Raw genomic sequence first — 18,212 nt, forward strand, 5'->3', positions numbered from 1 at the left:
AGATTTCCTCTTTTTTTTTTATGACTAAGTAGTATTCTATTGTGTGTGTGTGCGTGTGTGTGTGTGTATACATACCACGTCGTCTTTATCCATTCATCCGTTGATGGGCACTTAGCTTGTTTCCAAGTCTTGGCTATTGTGAATAATGCTACAGTGAACATAAAGGGGCATATATCTTTTTGAATTAGTGTCTTCATGTTCTTTGGATAAATACCCAGAAGTGGAATGGCTGGATCATATGGTAGTTCTATTTTTAATTTTTTGAAGGATCTCCATACTGTTTTCTATAGTGGCTGTACCAGTTTACATTCCCACCAGCAGTGTAGGAGGGTTCCCTTTTCTCCACATCCTCTCCAACACTTGTTATTTCTTGTCTTTTTACTGGTAGCCATTCTGACAAGCATGAGGTGATATCTCATTGTGGTTTTGATTTGCATTTCCCTAATAATTAGTGATGTTGAACATCTCTTCATGTGCCTGTTGGTCATCTGTATATCTTCTTTGGAAAAATGTCTGTGCATATCCTCTGCCCATTTTTTAATTGGGTTGTTTGTTTTTGTTGAATTGTATGAGTTCTTTATATATTTTGGATAATAACCCCTTACGGGATATATGATTTGCAAATATCTTCTCCCAATTGGTAGGTTGTCTTTTCGTTTTGTTGATGGTTTCTTTTGCCATGCAGAAGCTTTTTAGTTTGATGTAGTCCCATTTGTTTACTTTTTCTTTTGTTTCCCTTGCCTGCAGAGACATATTCAAAAAGATACTGCTAAGACCAGTGTCGAAGAGCAGACTGCCTATGTTTTCTTCTAGAAGTTTTATGGTTTCAGGTCTTACATTCAAGTCTTTAATCCATTCTGAGTTAATTTTTGTGTATGGTGTAAGATAGTGGTCTACTTTCATTCCTTTGCACGTGGCTGTCCAGTTTTCCCAGCACCACTTATTGAAGAGACTTTCCTTTCTCCATTGTATGTTCTTGGCTCTTTTGTCAAAAATTAGCTGTCCATAGATGTGTGGGTTTATTTCTGGGCTCTCAGTTTTGTTCCATTGATCTGTGTGTCTGTTTTTCTGCCAGTACCATGCTGTTTTGATTACTACTGCTTTTAATATACTTTGAAATCAGGAAATGTGATGCTTCCAGCTTTGTTTTTTTTTTCTCGGGATTGCTTTGGCTATTCAGGGTCTTTTGTTGTTCCATATAAATTTTAGGATTCTTTGTTCTATTTCTGTGAAAAATGTCATTGGAACTTTGGTAGGGATTGCTTTGAATATGTAGATTGCTTTAGGTAGTATGGACATTTTAACTATTAATTCTTCCAATCCATGAGCATGGAATGTCTTTCCATTTCTTTGTGTCTTTTTCAATTTCTTTCAATCATTTATTTCTTACTGGTTCACCAATAGACATATGCCATTATCCTCTTCAACCTAGAAAATAGTTTGTCTTGCTTACAGACTTAAAAAATTAAAAGCCTAATTGTGCTAATAGGGGGTTTCACGTCCATCAGAGAATAAACTCATTCTCTTTCTTCTGTGATTTTATTTATCCAGTTTAAGTGCTTGCTTTGTTATATGCACTGTGCTAGCAGTGAAGAAAATCAACAAAGTTACTGTCCTCATGGGGCTTCCATTCAGTGGAATATTGTACAACACCATTGTTCCTTGGTTTTATATTTATCATTATTATTCAAAATATAATACAGGATGAATCTTCATAAAGTATGAGAGAAAGTTTTTTGAGATGCTATCTCAAGAAGGAGAGGAATGTATTAGTTTGAAACCTTGGTGCTAGTAGGTTTTTAAATTAATAATAGGTGCCTTTCACACATTGTGACTGTCACATCCTGGTCATTCTATTCTATAGACTCAGTGACAACTTATTTTCTCTAAATAAATTGAAGATAGTTTTATTTCATAGCTGCTGTGGTCTGAGTGTTTGTGTCCCCCTCCCCAAATTTCATATGTTGAAATCCTAACCCCAAAAGATGATAGTATTAGGAGATGGGACCTTGGGGAGATGCTTAGGCTCTGCCCTCATGAATGGGATTACAGTCATGCATTCCTTAACAATGGGGATACATTCTGAGAAATGCATTGTTAGGAGATTTTGTTCTTGTGTGAACATCATGGATTGTACTTACACAAACATAGATGGTATAGTCTCCTACACACATAGGCTATATGGTACTTAACTTACAGGACTGCCGTCGTATATGTGGTCCATTGTTATGTGTGACTGAAACGTCGTTATGTGGCACATGACTATAGTGCCCTTATAAAGAAGACTCTAGAGAGATTCCTTGCCCCTTCCACCATGTCAGGACACACCAAGAAGGCACCAGCTATGAACCAGTAAGAGAGCCTTTACTAGAGTGCAACCATGCTGGCACCTTGATCTTGGCCTTCCCAGACTCCAGAACTGTGAGAAATAAATTTCTGTTGTATATAAGCTACCCAGTCTGTGATATTTTGTTATAGCAGCCTGAATGAACTAAGGCAGTAGGGTATGCCTATGACCACCTTCCTTGTGTGAATTATCTTAATTTATCCATTTACTCAGCGTTAAAAACCACTGTAGGGGAAGAATATAGTATAAACAGAGAAAGATGGCATCTAGTACTTCAGAAAGGACTTCAACCACTCTAAATAACCCTCAAAGTGATTTAGCAGACTTTGCTTCCATCCTTGGCAGTTTAAGACTATATGTTACCTGCAGTATAGCTTTCCTCAACCGATGGTCAGCTCAAGGACTTTGGAGGAGCAGCCATTTTCAGGAAGGCTAAAACTATCAGGAGTTACAGAGTGTTCTGGTGATTATTCTTGCATAACTACCCCAAAATTTAGTAGCTTAAAACAACCATTTAAATATGCCCACAGGGGCCAGCCCGGTGGTATGGCAGTTAAGTTAGTGTGTTCTGGGCTGGCCCCCGTGGCTTGGCGGTTAAGTGCGCGCGCTCTGCTGCTGGTGGCCCGGGTTTGGATCCCGGGCGCGCACCGACGCACCGCTTCTCGGGCCATGCTGGGGCCGTGTCCCACATACAGCAACTAGAAGGATGTGCAGCTATGACATACAACTATCTACTGGGGCTTTGTGGGGGGGGAAATAAATAAAATCTTTAAAAAAAAAACAAAAGTTAGTGTGTTCTGCTTCGGCGGCCCAGGGTTCCCTGGTCAGATCCTGGGCATGGACCTACTCACTGCTCATCAAGCCATGCTGAGGAGGCATCCCACGTAGAAGAGCTACAACTTTACAACTATGATACACAACTATCTACTGGGGCTTTGGGGAGAAAAAAAGAAAAAGAGGAAGATTGGCAAGAGATGTTAGTGCAGGGCCAATCTTCCTCAAAAAAAAAAAAACCTGTAAAAATAAATCAATCAATAAATATGCCCACAGACCCTGTTGATCAAGAATTTGGACAAGGTACTGTGGGTATGGCTGGTCTTTGTTCCACAATGTCTGAGTCCTCAGCTGGGAGGATTCAAAAGCTGAGTGACAGTTATTGAGGCTGGAATCGTCTCACTGAAGGCTCTGTTTACTTGTGTATCTGGTGCCTGGACTGGGTGACTGGAAGTCTAGTAATGCTGACTGCAGCATCTACCTATGGCCTCTGCATATATAGTCTGGCCTTCCCCAGCATGGTGGCCTCAAGGTAATCAGACTTCTTATGTAGTGGCTCAAGATTACAAGCACAAGTGTTCCCGTGAACAAAGCTGAAGCTGCATTACCTCTTCTGACCTGTCCCCGGAGATCACATTACCTCACTTCTGCAGTATTCTATTGGTCGAAGCAGTCAGAAGCCCATCCAGACTCAAGGGGAGGGACATAGATCCCTTATCTTGGTGAGAGGGTGACAAAGTAGAAGAGCATGTGGGGCGGAAGCTGTTGTGACTATCTTAAAAAATATAATCTTCCACATAAAGAAATGGATTTTGGAACCAAACTGAATCCAAGACAGCAAGGCAGAAGCTGCAGTGTCTTCCATGGCCTACCTTCAGACGTCACACTCCATCATTTCTGCAATATCCTACAGAAATTTGGAATTAGTTACAGAGGTCAAATTAATGACACTATTCAATGTGGAAAGGGACCACCCAGGTGTGTTCACACCAGGAGGCGAGAATCATTGGAATCCATCTTGGAGGCTGGCTACCATGTTGACCTTTGACCTATAGGATTGAGTAACAACTGTGTGAACCTCTGGATTTTGGAGGCAGCACTGAAAGATGCCATTTTTGGGAAAGTAGTTCATATTTCTTAGCTATTACTGGAATTAATGACTACTTACCAGGGCTTGCCAGGCTGTCACTGCAGCAGATTATCAACTCTTCTTGAAAAGTGACACTGTGTCATCCTATAGTTAGCTTTGAAGTCAGACTGCCTGGGTTTGAATTCTGTTTCTACTTACCTTAGGGTTGTTGTGAAGCTTAAATGATATATGTAGAAATCTTTAGAACAGGGCTTGGCACATAGTATTCACTCAATTTTGTAAGCTGTTATTATGCATGACTTCTACGGAATCTACATTATGTTTCCTGAGAGGGAAAGTAATAGAGTGACAACTTAGAATGAACATGTATGTTCACTTGTTTTTTGCTTCCAGTTACTTTATCCCAAGATCACTTTTAGGCCACTAGAACATTCATGTAACCCACAACTTTTTTTTTTCAACTTCACATTACCCATCTCATGCATGCCACTTCATTGCACTGATCACTAGAGTGCCGTTTATTAAAAGGTTTAAGATATAATTTGCATACAGTAAAATTTACCCTTCTTAGTGAATAGATCAGAGTTTTGATGAATGTATCAGTTGTGCAATCACCACCACAATCAAGCTATAGAACATTTCCATCACCCCAAAAACTTCCCTTGTATCCCTTGACATTCAGTCTCCTTCCCCCAACTCCAACCCCTTGCAAACATTCATCCGATTTCTATTCCTATAGCTTTGCCTTTTCCTGAATGTCATATAAAATGGAATCATACAGTATGTAGTCTTTTGTGTCTGACTTCTTTCATTTAGCATATGCTTTTGAGATGCGTCCATGTTGTCTCATGTCTCTGTAATTTATTCCACCTTTCAGTAGTTTGTTCCTTTTTATAACGGAATAGTTTACCATTGTATGGATGTACCACAATTTTTTATCTATTTGGCAGCTGATGGACATTTGAGGTATTTCTAGTTTTTTGTTATTATGAATAAAGGTGCCTTACACATTTGCATACAGGTCTTTGTATGAACATGTGTTTTTATTTCTCTTGGGTAAATACCTATGAGTGGGATGATTGTATGATAAATTTATGTTTCATTCTATAAGAAACTGCCAAACTGTTTTCCAAAGGGACTGTACAATTTTGCATTCCCCCTAGCAATGTATGATGAGTGCTAATTTTAATGCAGTCTCCTTTGCAACCCAAGTGAATTTCTCCATTGACCCTCCCCTATCATACCCCAGGAAGCGTGCCATATTGGTGATAATGATATTTTATTTTTAAAATATGAAACTTGGGGCTGGCCTGGTGGTGTAGTGGTTAAGTTTGTGCACTCTGCTTTGGTGGCCCCGGGGTTCGAGGGTTTGGATCCTGGGCGTGGACCTACGCACTGCTTATCATGGCATGCTGTGGCAGGCGTCCCACATATAAAGTGGAGGAAGATGGGCATGGATGTTAACCCAGGGCCAATCTTCCTCAGCAAAAGAGGAGGATTGGCAACAGATGTTAGCTCAAGGCTAATCTTCCTCGGCAAAAAAAAAAAAAAAACATTTACTGATGTATAGTATACATACAGAAGAGGACACACATCACATGTATATGACTTTATAAATTTTCACAAAGTAAACACCTATATAACTACCACCTAGATCATGAAATAGACTGCTACCAGCATCCTAGAAGCCCACCTCATGTGCCCACTCCTACTCACTCCCTTTCTTTCTCAAAACTAACTACATAACTCTTCTGGCTTTTAATAACACAGATTAATTTTGCTGATTTTGAACCAAATAAAAATGGAATGATACCGAATGTATTCATTTTGTGTCTGGCTTTTGCTACACATTCTGTTTGGACAAGATCACCCACATTGTTCACATAGCAGTAGACCATTTGTTTTTGTGTTCTATAATACTACAATTTATCCATCTTACTATTGATGGACATTTGGGTTGTTTCCAGTTGGGAACTAGTAAAAATAAATGCTGCTCTGGCCTTCTTCATAATAGCCCCAAACTGGAAAGATTCCAAATGTCCAACGATAAAAGGGAATGGATAATCAAATTGTAGTATATTCATATGATGAAATACTACTCAGCAATAAAAAGACCAAATCACTGATATATGTAACATCATGGATAAATCTCAAAAACATTATTTCAATTGAAACAAGCCATACACTAAAGAATACATAAAGTAGGGGCCGGCCTGGTGGCACAGCAGTTAAGCGTGCACGCTCCGCTTGGGCGGCCCCGGGTTCGCAGGTTCGGATCCCCAGCGCACACAGACGCACCGCTTGTCAAGCCAGGCTGTGGCGGCGTCCCATATAAAGTAGAGGAAGATGGGCACGGATGGTAGCTCGGGGCCAATCCCTCAGCAAAAAATGAGGAGGATTGGCATCGGATGTTAGCTCAGGGCTGATCTTCCTCACAAAACAAAACAAAAAAATGGTAGAAAGGAGCACAGCTCAAGGAAACTTTCTGGGGTTATGATGAAAATGTTCTATATTCTTGGTTTGGGTGGTGGTTACGTGCATGTATACAAGTGTCAAAATTCATTGACTTGAGCACTTACTATCTGTGCATTCTATTGTATGTCAATTATAACTTGATAAAAATGAATACAGAAAAATGCTGCTTAGTCCTAAAAAATGCTATTATGTACACTCCTATACTTGGTTTTTGGAACACATGTGTATGCATATTTGTTGAGTAGATAGTTAGGAGTAGAATTGCTAGGTCATAGAATATGTATGAATCACAGCTCTGCAACTTAATAGGCGTATGACATTGGACAAGTACCCAGAACCTCTAGAGAACACCATCTTCCTTATCTGTTACCCATGAGCTAATCTCACCTTAATGGGCATGAACCATGAAAACTATTTTTGTCAATTAACAAAAGGACATAATGCTGAGAAACCTTATTCTCTAAAATCACAGATTTTCAGAAAATTGGCTATTTGAAATATCAGTAAGAATGGAATATTCCACTCTTGCCTGGAGGATCTGAGCTACTTTGACACAGAGAAGCAGCCTCAATTTCCAACCCAGGTGCAGAGCTTCAGACAAGGGGTTTCCAGATACAATATTCCACATTTCTCTTCACATTGTAGTTTCCAAGGAAACAGGATCCTGAGTCCTCTTGTTAGCTCAGGCCTGATGATAATCCCTTTACACATAGCCTGGTGTGCTTTGAGGTTATCAAAACCACTGCTTCTTTTAAATTTCACCTACACTCCCATCATTTCCTCAAATTCTGGAATAACTCTATGTCTTCTTATGCTTAGTGAGATGCCCATGATTCCTCCGGTGTGCAGTCTCCCTTGCAGCATTAAGTTAATAAGTCTAACTTTGTTAGACCATAGGTGGTCTTTATCACGTGGGCTATATCTTGGGGATTACTATTAACATTTGTAAAATGTGTTCACATTGCCTGTATAGGCAGTTAAGAAATAGTAGTAATTTTATGTTATTCATGTATCAATTCAATAAATGTTCATTTGATATCTAGTATTTGCAAGGCACAGATTATTGCTATGAGAGACGCACAGATGGAAAACCATTTTTTATTTCAGATGGAAAAAGAAAACAATAACAATAATCACTATATCTTCAGTTCCTGGGAGAAAAATACCTTTACTGAACTTTGCTTTAAATAGTCAAATGTAAATGAAAACATTCTCAAGACTATTTTAAATTTATTTATTTATTTTTTCCCCCAAAGCCCCAGTAGATAGTTGTATGTCACAGCTGCACAACCTTCTTAGTTGCTGTATATGGGACATGGCCTCAGCATGGCCGGAGAAGCGGTGCCTCGGTGCATGCCCGGGATCTGAACCCAGGCCGCCAGCAGCAGAGCGCGCGCACTCAACCACTAGGCCACGGGCCAGCCCTCTCAAGACTATTTTATGGGTAAAAAAAGTACTACAATTTACATGATTTGCCATAAGATTTGCCATAAAACTATGGATTCTAAGAAACGGTAGGGTTTTCATAACCAGAATGAGAGCCCCCAAATGTCATCTGTCCCTTTCTATAAAGAAGTACTCTTGGGGCCAGCCTGATGGCATAGCAGTTAAGTTCACATGCTCTGCTTTGGTGGCCCAGGGTTCGCAGGCCCAGATCCGGGCACGGACCGATGCACTGCTTGTCAAGCCATGCTCTGGTGGTGTCCCATATAAAGTAGAGGACGATGGGCACGGATGTTAGCCCAGGGCCAATCTTCCTCAGCAAAAAGAGGAGGATTGGCAACAGATGTTAGCTCAGGGCTAATCTTCCTCACCAAAAAAAAAAAAAAGAAGTACTCTTGTAAATGTTCCAACAAAAAATAGAGATAGGCTTGCTTACAAAAACTCTAAGCCTGAATGTAGGCTCATTCACCCATTTGGCTTCCTCTCTTTGCCATTCCCCAGAGATTGCAAAGCAAGCTGGGCTGGGGTGGAGTGGAGAACACAGGAAACCAACATGGCCAGTTCCCCTTCACTTCTCCCTGTCTTGATTTCCTCCCAAACCAAAATCCTACCCACGTCTTTCCATTTACCATCAGCTCACAAAATGCAGTCTTCTATAAGAACATGAGGTTATACAGTCCAAATTACTTAAGGGAATGATTTTTAAAATTTGAGAGTCTAGTTCTCCAAAAATCCTGGTTTGGGATATAGATGAAGAGGCTATTTGGGAGAGGTTTTGATGGAGAATGAATTTGGGAATATGAGAATGTGTTTTAGGGAAGTAATGCGATGACCATGGATTTAGCTTAGTGTGTGGGTTTTGTAGTCAGATCTCAGAAAAGCAAATTAACCTCTGTGTTAAAGGGAAAATAACCGTTACTTTGTCGAGGTAGTTCAACATTTTAAAAATCGATTGTCCATTGTTTATTCTGAAGGTAAAAATATAGTTAGAACATCGTCCCTTGCTGTGAAAGAGCTTGTAAACAAGTGAATTGCAGCGAGGATTCACACACAGTACGTGCTCAAATTTTATTATTATTATTATTATCATTTTATTGTTTAGAAGAGGGGTGCAGGGAAAAATGAAAGTGGTTTGTAAACCAGAAAAGTCTCCGCAAATACTATCAAAGCCCTAGAGGATAGAAATAGAGTGAGGAATTTCAGGAGTTTGGTTACGGATCTGAGTTTCAAGGTTGTCGAATTCTCCCATATTTGGGCGTGAATTCTCAGAAAAGAACAGAATAGCATGTTAGGGCTGAGATCATCTGGTCCAATTTTATGCTAATCGAAAATTCTTGCCTCCTGTCACCGCGCCCAGGCGAGAAACACCACCGCCACCGCAGCTCATCCAATCGGAGCCCCAACTATCTGACATCATCGCCCCGCCCCTCAAGCCCAAGCTCCGGGGCGTCCAGTCTCTAAGCTACTGTGCCCCGCACCACTTCCAGCGGCGCCCGCGCAACTGAGGGGCGGGGCGGGGCGGGGCGGACGCGTGCGCGCCGCGTGGGGGCGGGACTAGTGCGCACGCAGCCTCAGCCTCTTCCCAGACCTTTTCCTTCCTGGTTTCCCCGTCAGTCTGCGGGTCCCGTCTGGCAGCTGCTTCCGGTAGGAGCCCGGTGCAGGACCAGTCGGTCTCAGCTCCTCGTCATGTCCTACGGTCCCTTAGACATGTACCGGAACCCGGGGCCCTTGGGGCCCCAACTCCGGGACTTCAACAGCATCATCCAGACGTGCAGCGGCAACATCCAGCGGATCAGCCAAGCCAGTGAGCCGGGGGACTGGGCTGAGGGGCGGGCGCCGTCCGGGGGTCAGGCCTGGGTGTGGCTGCCGGGACGCGGAGCTCGGCCGGGGCTACGGCCAAGGCCGCACCTGACGCCATCTCGGGCTCTCCATTCTGGAGGCGGCGCCTGTCATCCCCGCATCTGTCAGGCCCGGGCTCCCCGAGGGTCCCGAGCCCCAGCGGAAGCTCGAGCTATTTCCCAGGTTCTGCCCTCGTGATGTTAGGGCCAAAACTGCAGACCTGACAGCCCCAGGGTGGGAAGGGGTGTGTGTGTCACCTCGAGAGCAGTGAGTGACTTGACTTGGCGCAGTGGTCAGCCGAGTTTTTCCTGTCATCCGCCTTCCCCCCGCCCATCTCTCCTTCCTCTTTGGCTAGCTTGGATCGGGAGTTGTTTACTGATTTAGACTTTAGGTTTACATTCTGCTGAGCTTCTGGCTTCTTGGAGATCAGCAGCTTTCAATTAAAGGAAGTGGAGAGTGCTTGTGTTATGGTGACTTAATACACAGTTCTTCACGTAGTGAAATTGGAAATCAGATAACGACTTCTGTTTTAAATAAAGAGAATTCACCGAAAACATTTCAATTTACATTGTCTTTTGTAGCAAAAGATTTGCGTATATTTTTGGATTTCAAGCCAATGAGGCTTTGTTTTCCATCTCTATTGAGCTACTCTTCTGAGCAAATCTGATACATAGAGAAGCTCAGGATCTTGGCCACAATCACATAGCAAGTAAGACATGGTAGAGTTGGTGGTAGATTTCAGAATGTCCTTGCTTGTCTTAAAACTGGATCCCCACCATTGGGGTCTGAGTGAGACTGCAGCTGAATGAGTCAGATAGAGGCTGTTTCTCGTGCCTGAAAAATCAGCTCAGAGCCTTATAAACAGGAGGTCAGCAGCAACAACTTTACTTGGAAAGAATGATGATCATCATCCTTGTTGTTTATTATTGTGCTTTTGTGAGTGTGGCTGGACTCTGTTAATAGATAGAACTAGTTGGTCCTGAATTACAGTTATGTTTTATATTTTAAAGAACAATCTATCACTTTGCTTTTAAATTTAAATACATAGTGCAGAATTTGAGAGGTGAGAAGTTTCTGATGGGAAGGGTTTGAGACTGAGTGATTTGGAAGTGGAAAGAAGAATATGTAGCATGTCAAGTCCAGAAATTAAAAAAGAAATTAATGTGACCACTGGTTAGAAAGTATAGTACTTTGTGTTCCAATTTCCTTTTGTGAGGGAGCTGTAATACAAGTTAGATCAGAAAATTCTGGTTCAAGGCTAAAAGTTTCTTGTTGAGGCTAAATCTAATTTTAATGTCTATTTGTGAAATCATTCTACATATATTTGAGTATCAGGCTATGTAGTAAGTATAGGAACTGGCATGGATTCTTTCATATATTCATATTTCAACCGAAATATAAAGTTGAAAGGGATCAGTGCTATAGATGAAGTTTAAATAACATTATGTAGGTATTCAGAGGAGAGAGAGACTATTTTGAGTTGGGAGGGATCGGGGAAGGCATTATGGCATTTGAGCTAGGTCTGAAAAGATGGTGGAAAGGATTTGAACTTGTGACGGTAATGAATGGGAGAGCATTCCAGGAGGGAATAAAATGAACAAGGCATGCTAGTGGAAAGGCATGTGGTTTATATAGAAAAGTAGAGTGATTTAATTTGGCTGGAGTGGTAGACTCTAGAAAGTAGGGGAAAATGGGGTTGGAAAGGTAAGTTCGGGCCCAAACATGAAGGGCTTTATGTGCTAAACTAAGGGGATTTGGATTTAATTCTTTTAAGAATGTGTAAATTGAATTGGAAGGGAGAGACTGGAATTAGAGACAGCAGTTAGGAACTGTGAAAATTAAAAGGAAGGAGAGGATAGGAGGGATCTCTTTGATGATAGAATTGATAAGATGTAGTTGTCGACTGGGCTCAAGGGATCATTGGAGTCAACCATTAATAACATTAATAGGGGCCGGCCTGGTGGCCCAAGCGGTTGGGTGCGCACGCTCTGCTGCGGCCCGGGGTTCGCCAGCTGGGATCCCGGGCACGCACCCACGCACCGCTTGTTAAGCCATGCTGTGGCGGCGTCCCATATAAAGCAGAGGAAGATGGGCACGGATGTTAGCCCAGGGCCAGTCTTCCTCAGCAAAAAGAGGACGATTGGCATTGAATGTTAGCTCAGGGCTGGTCCTCCTCACAAAAAAAATAAATAAATAAAATAACATTAATAGCTAACATTTCAGTACATACTGTGTGCCAGGCAGTATGAAAAGTGTTTTACATGCATTATCTTACTTAATTTTATAACACCTCTGTGAAGTAATTACCAATATTATTTCCATTTGATAGGTTTGGAAACAGGCTGAGAAAGGCTAAATAATTACCTAGCTAACAAATGGCAATACCTGAATTTGAAACCAGGTCTGTCTCTTATGACCAGCAATTAGCCTTTTTTGTAATTTTTAATTAATATTACAGTTTTGTAGCAGTTAACACTTCAAGTTACCAGTGACTTTTTTTTTTTTTTAACTTTCCATAGGAAACTATGGAGAATACCTGAGGCTGTGGAACTTTCTCTTCTTATGGTGTGTCCATCTTCCTGCTAGATTGTTAGCTCCTTTGAAGCATGAGACATGACTTATTCATCTTTATATTTCTAGTACTTGTCTCAGTCCCAAGCATATGATAGATTCATTCATTCACTCACTGTTCAACAAATACTCTTTGAGTACCTGCTGTGCACTGGGGATGGAGTGATGAACAAGACAGACAAAATCCTTGCCCTGATAGTGTGTGTGTTTGTGTATGTGTGTGTATATATATACACACACATATGCATACATACACATATATAAATAATATTGAGTAATAATAAGTGCTATGAAGAAAAATAAAGCAGGGTAAGGGGATAGAGAGTGAGGAGAGAAAGAGTGCGAGTGTGCTATTTTATATAAGTTGGTCAAGGAAGGCCTCTCAGAGGAGGTGATGTTTGAGTAGACACCTGAGTGAAATGTGAGAGAGAGCCTTGTGAGTAGCTGGGGGAAGGTGTTCTGGGCAGAGGGCATAGCAAGAGCAAAGGCATTGGCATGTTCAAAGAATAGCAAGGAGGCTATTGGCTGGACTGCAGTTAGAGAAGGGAAGTGTAGTCAGAAAAGAGGTCAGGGAGATAGCCAGGGAACATGTTATATAGGGTCTTGATGCCTAATGAATTGTATTCAGTAGATTTGAATAAATGAGGTTTTTCTACCATCTTGGAACTCTTCCTGCCTCATTCTCCTTGTACTATGTGGTACTTAGTACGTCTTGTGACCGACCCTAGGTAGTGTGAGTTGGAATTCTTCCTTGGGATTATTTGGCGAGGAATTAGGAATGTGACATTGGTAGGGTGACATTGCTTCTACCCAGTTATCAGGCCAGTGCCTATCCCCCGAACCTCTCCAAGACATGGCCAGCATACCAAAGTACACACTCTGAGTGTGAGCTCACAGACATGTACCCACATTCATATAGTCCTGCAAGGACCTGTACCCATTGAAAGTTTGAGAGAATAGCTGTTCTTTTTTCTCAACTGTTCAGCCACAGTTGTGGGTTTGGAATTGCTGAGCCCATCAGCCTGAAACATGCAGGCCACTGTGTGGGTTGTTATAGGTACAGCTAAGGTTGACTGCCTGGTACAGAGGGTTGTTATCAGTATGTGTGGGGTACAGAGGAAAAATACTTGGCTCTGCCTATTGTGGAACAAGGGGTCTGGACAAGTATTGCTGAGACAGATATAAGAAAACAGCTAATAGCCTCCAAGTTATCTCTGAAGAGGTTAAAGAACAGCATTTCTGTTCTTTCAAAGTTGTTTCCATATTTGTCCCTGGCTTTTTATTTCATTGCCACCCTCTTAAGTCTTCATGATCTCAGCGTCTGTGTTCCAACAGCATACTCTTAGTGTCTCTGTTCCCATTCTGGTTCATTCTGATAATGCTATCAGCAGTGTGTCTAAAATCCTGTTTTCATTGTACAGCTCACCTCCTCAAGAACCTACAGTGGCTCTCTGGTGTTTGCTGCATCAGATCTTAACATTCCACCTTGCTTTTACTCTCTCTATCATCTTAACCCAAATCAGCTGTGTTTTCTGCTTCTCTTCACCCTTTGCTGCAGGCAGACTGTTTTTCTTAACATCTCTAAACACTGGTTTTTGCACCAAGTTTTTGCTCATTCTGTTCCTCCTTTCTTAAATATCTTTCCCTACCTCACTAACCATCTGAATTATACAAATCCTTTGAGTGGTGCTTAAATCCTGCCCCTTGTAACGAAGCCTTTCTTTGCTTTTGAAAGAGAGTGAAATCAGAAAGAGCATGGGCTTTAGGGTCAGCAGATCTGTGACTTAGTCTCTGCTCCTCTATGTACTGTTAACCTTGGGCAGGTTATTTCCTCTTTTCTTCTGTTATCCCATCTGTAAAATGAATGGTATTGTTAAAATGGGATGTTTGAAAGTGCCTAGTATAGTGCCTGGTGCACAGTAGACATTCAGTAAATGGTAATATTATTGGTTGAGTCCTCTACCCCACTATAGTTTAGTAGTTAGGTGAGCAGGCTCAGGAGTCAGACCACCTGCGTTTGAACCCTAGCTCTGCTTCTTAATAGCTATGTAAACATATCACTTTAACCTATTTCTCAATTTCCTCATCTATAAAGTGGAGTTAATGATAATATCTACTTCATAGGGTTGTGAGGATTAAATGAGGTAATTTTTGTAAACTGCTTAGAACAGTGCCTGCAACAGTGTTTAGGAAATGTTAGCTATCATTTTGAGGTATTTTCTTTGAATTTGCAAGCAATTTCCTTTCACAGTTTAGCACTTACTTATATTCTGTATTCTTGAATTAATTTATGCCTTTTGACCTTGTCGTTCTAACTAGAGAGATCGCTATTAGTTTTGTGGGGATAGAGAGACCATGCATTGTACATTTCTCTTTAGCTACAGTGCCTGGCACAGCAATGGACGTGTAGTTGGCATTCAGTATGTACTTAATTGACTTTATCATTGCTAAGTACGTTTTTCTTGGTCTTGAGTTTGATAATAATAGCTACCCTTAATTGAGTGACAGCCACTGTTCTAAATTTAGCTTCATATTGTCTCCTTTCATCCTCACAACAGCCATGTCAGAATTCTCTTGTTCTCATTTTTTAGGTGAGGAAACTGAGGCACAGAGGAGTGGAACCTTTTGCTCAAGATCATGAAGCTAGGAAGTGGTGGAACCAGGAATAACACATAGGCAGTCTTAATTCCGAGTCTGTGCTCTTAACCATTATGTATTCTGTCCCTCATATGGTAAAGGGAAGATTATACCTTTGATATTTAGTACTCACGTTCAGTTTAGTTTAGAGCTCTACTATTGTAATACAGTGGCTACTTTTTAAAATTCAGGTCATTTTCATTGTAGCTATGTAAAAACAGAATGTAAATCTAATTTTCAAAGACACTGAAATGACTTCATTGTCATAATCACCACATAGGCTATCATTTTCTCATTTGGTGTAAATAATATTTTTTCATTGAATTTATATATATATATATTTTTTAAATACTGAATTAGGGCATTACAGTCTGTCAAATGAAGAGAAATTTTTTCCTACCTATGGTGGTAGTTGCTTTCGATATGACTAGACTTTGCTTTGGATTAAGGTTCCTTTGGAGATTCAGATTCTGCTTAAAGCTGCTATCAGCTAAAAGCACATAAAGAGTGTTCAATTTAGAGTAGTTTCTGGTGTGGATGGTAGCTGTACTGTACCATGCATTTATTTGCTTCGTAGTCTCTTAAAATTTTTATCCAGGACATGCTTTTAAAAATGAGAGGTTAGGGATAGGAGAAATTGAGGCCTCGTTTTTAAAATGACAAAATTGCTTACATGCAACTGAAGGATTTGTCTTTACATTTGGCCTAGTCATCTGGTTTCCAGGATTATGTAGCGTTATATGGAAAATACCCAATTATTTTCAGCCAAAATGTTGTAACAAATCAATCTAAAACTTTTTTTTTTTTGGTGAGGAAGATTGGCCCTGAGCTAACATCTGTTGCCAATCCTCCTCTTTTTGCTTGAAGAAGATTGTTGCTTAGCTAACATCTGTACCAGTCTTCCTCTACTTTTATATGGGACGCTGCCACAGCATGGCTTGAGTGGTGCATAGGTCCGTGCCCGGGATCTGAACCCGCAAACCCCAGGCCGCTGAAGTGGAGCGTGTGAGCTTAACCATTACGCCACTGGGCCGGCCCCTAGTCTAAAACTTTTATTTACTGGAATGCTTAGAAAAGAGTTTCCTCATTAATCAGTTGACCAGAAAACCCTTTTAGATTCAACCCATTTTGATAAAAATCTTTCCAAAAAGTATCAGTTTATTTCTTGACATTTTAAGTGTACTCAAGTGAAAATAAGTGTTTATGTAAACATTCTATTTCTTTTTGTTCTTTAGGTTTATTAAGGGATACAGTCCTTAGATGTAATGTAGATGAGTCATTGAGTCACTGTTTTTGAGTAAATTCCTGATGTTGGTGGTTATGGAGGGCAGTATATGAAAAATTCTGCTTGTTTGGGTTCCAGTAAACTAAGACACTACTAAGTCCTTATGATTTGAGTTTTGGGATATCTGATACCTGAGTCTTGCTAGAAACTTTTAGGAAAATATCTTAACATTCAGGAATTTAGAAAGAGTTGATGGAGGCTTGGATTAATTCTGGTGCTTAGCTAGGAAATGATCCTATAAAGTCACCCTGCCTCACACTTCCCTAACCTCCTACACACAAGTTCAGGTAATCTCAACAAACAAAAGAAGTCAAAAAAGTTGAGATGAAAAAAAGTTCTCAGCTGAGGATACACAAAGAACAGCTGATTTTTAATTGATTTTTCCGTATTCTGTGAAATCCCCATTGCTCTCTAGGATATTTAATAAGTTTTGATAGATGATTAATAACTTGATACTTTGACATATCTCTAGGGTTTCTAAGGAGAGTGCTCTACTTTATAAAGACAGTCGATAAGATGAGATCTATTTCCTTGAACTTTTTGTAAGATCTACCTTTATGTGTCATCATATAGTCAACCAACTATTTTCTGGAGGGGTGTGTGCATATATGGTTATGCAAATACAAAAATGAGTAGTATGTGGTCCCTGCCCTCCAGAGGCATAATAGTCATTCCAGTCCCATTTGTACACAGGTGGAGCCTCTCTAAGCCAAACTCTGGCTTGCAAAAATGCTCCTTGGTTACACAGCATCATTCTGGGACTAGAGCTTCTTCATTATTATTGAATTTTAGCATTGAGCAGTGGTGGGAGTACTTACAGATCATTTAGTCCTCACATAGTTGTAAAGATTTAATGAGGGAAAAAACCCCACGCACAAATAGTAAGTACTATGACAAATAGTAAGTGTTCAGTATATATTAATTAAACCTGGGTATCATATTTAATTGGTAAAAAGCAACATGAAATGACTTGCCTGGTGCCATACGTCTAGTTAGTGGTCAAGTCTGGCTTAGAGCTTAGGTCTCCTTATTGCTAGCTCATGTTCATAAGGCATTCATGCCTTAAAGAAAGCGTCATGATGTAAAAGGGAGGCTAACTCAATTAATCAGCAATTACTATGTACCCACTGGGTGCCTGGCACTCTGCTGGACTCTAGTGAGTACACAGGAATATTCCCAAAGGTGGAAGGGAAATGGTGAGGAGCAGGTTAGAGCAAGGACATCAGCCTATCGGAGCAGAGAGCTATTAAGTTAGGGATCAGATAAGCAGGGTGGGGCTAAGTGGAACACTGGGAAATGAAAGCCTGCCCTGTGTCACTATATTCTTTTCCTTTAAGTGCCAGCCTTTTGAGAGAACATAGTGTGGCACAAAGAATATAGTCATTGGACAAAAAACAACAAATGTTGGAGAGGATGTGGAGAAACAGGAACCCTCATACACAGCTGGTGGGAATGCAAATTGGTGCAGCCTCTATGGAAAACGGTATGGAGATTCCTCAAAGAATTAAAAATAGAGATGCCCTATGATCCAGCCATCCCACTACTGGGAATCTATCCAACGCACCTGAAATCAACAATCCAAAGAGGCTTATGCACCCCTATGTTCATTGCAGCATTATTCACCATAGCCAAGAAGTGGAAGCAACCTAAGTGTCCCTCGACTGACGATTGGATTAAGAAAATGTGGTATATATATACAATGGAATACTACTCAGCCATAAAAAAAGACAAAATCGTCCCATTTGCAACAA

The 18,212-nt window shown here is 40.8% G+C and overlaps 1 protein-coding gene across 1 annotated transcript in view; it reads left to right on the forward strand.

Annotated features, from left to right (window-relative positions):
* The first annotated feature begins 9,726 nt into the window (after positions 1 to 9,726).
* Positions 9,727 to 18,212, forward strand: part of STX12 (syntaxin 12) — a 30,750-nt gene continuing 22,264 nt past the window's right edge. Inside the window, exon 1 of the mRNA XM_058553387.1 lies at positions 9,727 to 9,933. Within this exon, the coding sequence (XP_058409370.1) occupies positions 9,816 to 9,933 (118 nt within the window). The 5' untranslated portion in view covers positions 9,727 to 9,815. The remainder of the gene's footprint in view (positions 9,934 to 18,212) is intronic.

This window comes from Diceros bicornis, chromosome 13 (genome assembly GCF_020826845.1).
Source record: "Diceros bicornis minor isolate mBicDic1 chromosome 13, mDicBic1.mat.cur, whole genome shotgun sequence".
Taxonomy (NCBI): Eukaryota; Metazoa; Chordata; class Mammalia; order Perissodactyla; family Rhinocerotidae; genus Diceros; species Diceros bicornis.